We start from the raw sequence: 2,027 nt of genomic DNA, 5'->3' as shown, positions 1-2,027 counted from the left end.
GGCTCTGTAAAATTTCTTCAAAATTGGAATATTTCAAGCTTGCAGGCGGGAATTTCATACGCTCGATTAAAACAAAAAAAAAAAAAAAAAGATTAACGAAATTAATGAACTTCCATACATATTCATATGCACATAGGGCGGTAATCATGAGCAAACATATACATATATAAACCCACATATATATATATATATATATATATATATATATATATATATATATATATTATATTATATATGTATATACATGTATGGAGAGAGTCCTCAAGAAGATATAGCATACGTATGAACTTCTGTTTCTTCTTAGTATATAATGCCATTTCACCACGAAAAAGCGCTTAATGATAATTTATTCTATATGTATAAACTATATATTCGTAATTAACAGCATTCATTTAAAATTATAGTATACTTATAACCTTTAATAATATATTTTTCAAAAATTTTACACAAATATTCAACATTTTTTTTTTTTTAATTATATATGAACAAAAATATGCTGACTGGACAGGTGATCCTTAATTGTTCATTTTTTGTTGTTCACATTTTGTTCGCATTATGATCAGATTGTTTTGTACACATTTGTTCCGTTGTTCCGTTGTTCCGTTGTTCCGTTGTTCCGTTGTTTAGTTGTTCCTTTTTTTTTTTTTTTTTTGCTCATATTTATATGCTTGTATACTTGTGCTCATTTCAACTTTAAGTAGACAAACCTTTTAAAAGACAGTAAGAATATGATGATTTAAATATACTTCTTTTAATATTAGTGTGTTATTTCCCTTCAGCGTTTTTGACAAGTGGGAAATTAGATTTCCCCCCTTGTTATGCAGAATAGCTTCTAATTCACATTTAGGAACTTCCAAAAAGCAGAAACATTCATTCTTTTGCGAGCTCATACTAATTTACTCATTATATGTATATATATAATATATATATATATATATATATATATATATATATTTGTACCTGTTTGTGTGTAAAATCCTTGCAAGGGAGAACGGACAACAGGACAACAAGTAAAGTTAAGAAAAAAAAAAAAAAAAATGTGTACTTCTCAAAATATGCATGTTTTACAGTATGTTATATTTAATCGCACTCTTACTAATAATGTACTTAGCAATCTTATCCCATATATAAAACATATAAATATGATTGAATATTTTAGACAGAGTCATTTTTATACCTCATGCTCAATTTGATAATTCTATTTTTGAGAATAATATCATTAAGAATTTCATTTATGAGTATTTTTCTATTTTATTTTATTTTTTTTATAGCCAAAAATTAAAGAAAAATATTATATGCATGCACCATAAAAGGAAAAAAAAAAAAAAAAAAAAAAAAAAGATCAATAGAGAGAGAGAAATAGAAAGCTATTTTTTGGCCATTTACATATGTAGCTCAGTAAAAATGCACACCTTTTTTTTTTTTTTTTTTTTTTCTTCATTTTTTTTTTTTTTTTTTGGGGGGGGGAGGGGGAAGAGTTTTTCTTACATACATAACTTTTGATAATTTATGAAACAATATTTTTGCTTTTTCTTTTTCAATGAACGTTTTAAATTAAAATTAAAATTTTTTTTTTTGTTTTTTCTGTTTTGTTATACTTTCGTGTCTTCCTCCACAAGTTATAAGAGCTTCTATGTTTTTTAAGAACAAGTCTATAGCATGATTTATTCGTAAACCAATACCAGGACTCCGGCATACTTCAACCTTCAAAATATATTTTATATATATATATATATATATATATATATGTACATATTTATATATCTGCACAATCGTCACTCTCCTATTTTTTTATATTTTTAAAGTTTAGCACAATGTACTACAAACAGTACTACACGTATGACCCGGTATACCGACCTTACTGTCCAGTGTACGTAATATATGAGATTCCGCGTGAAAAAAATATACTTTGCAGTTTAGCTGAAGCATTATGTGGTTGTGTAGCATTTACAATAACTGCTATTAGCTCTATATTTATTTGTTCCACTGGATTACTATTGAGAAGTTGTGATAACAAGGAATATTGA

The 2,027-nt window shown here is 26.0% G+C and overlaps 1 protein-coding gene across 1 annotated transcript; it reads left to right on the top strand.

The window, feature by feature from the left end:
• Nucleotides 1-1,814: 1,814 nt before the first annotated feature.
• Nucleotides 1,815-2,027, top strand: PmUG01_10037800 (conserved Plasmodium protein, unknown function; the record flags this gene model as incomplete). The annotated part of the gene is made up of 1 exon (XM_029005576.1): nucleotides 1,815-2,027. The coding sequence occupies one exon, from the start codon at nucleotides 1,815-1,817 to the stop codon at nucleotides 2,025-2,027; it is 213 nt and encodes a 70-aa protein (XP_028862152.1).

This window comes from Plasmodium malariae (assembly GCF_900090045.1).
Source record: "Plasmodium malariae genome assembly, chromosome: 10".
NCBI classification, from domain to species: domain Eukaryota; phylum Apicomplexa; class Aconoidasida; order Haemosporida; family Plasmodiidae; genus Plasmodium; species Plasmodium malariae.
This window is presented reverse-complemented; position numbering and strand designations above follow the sequence as displayed.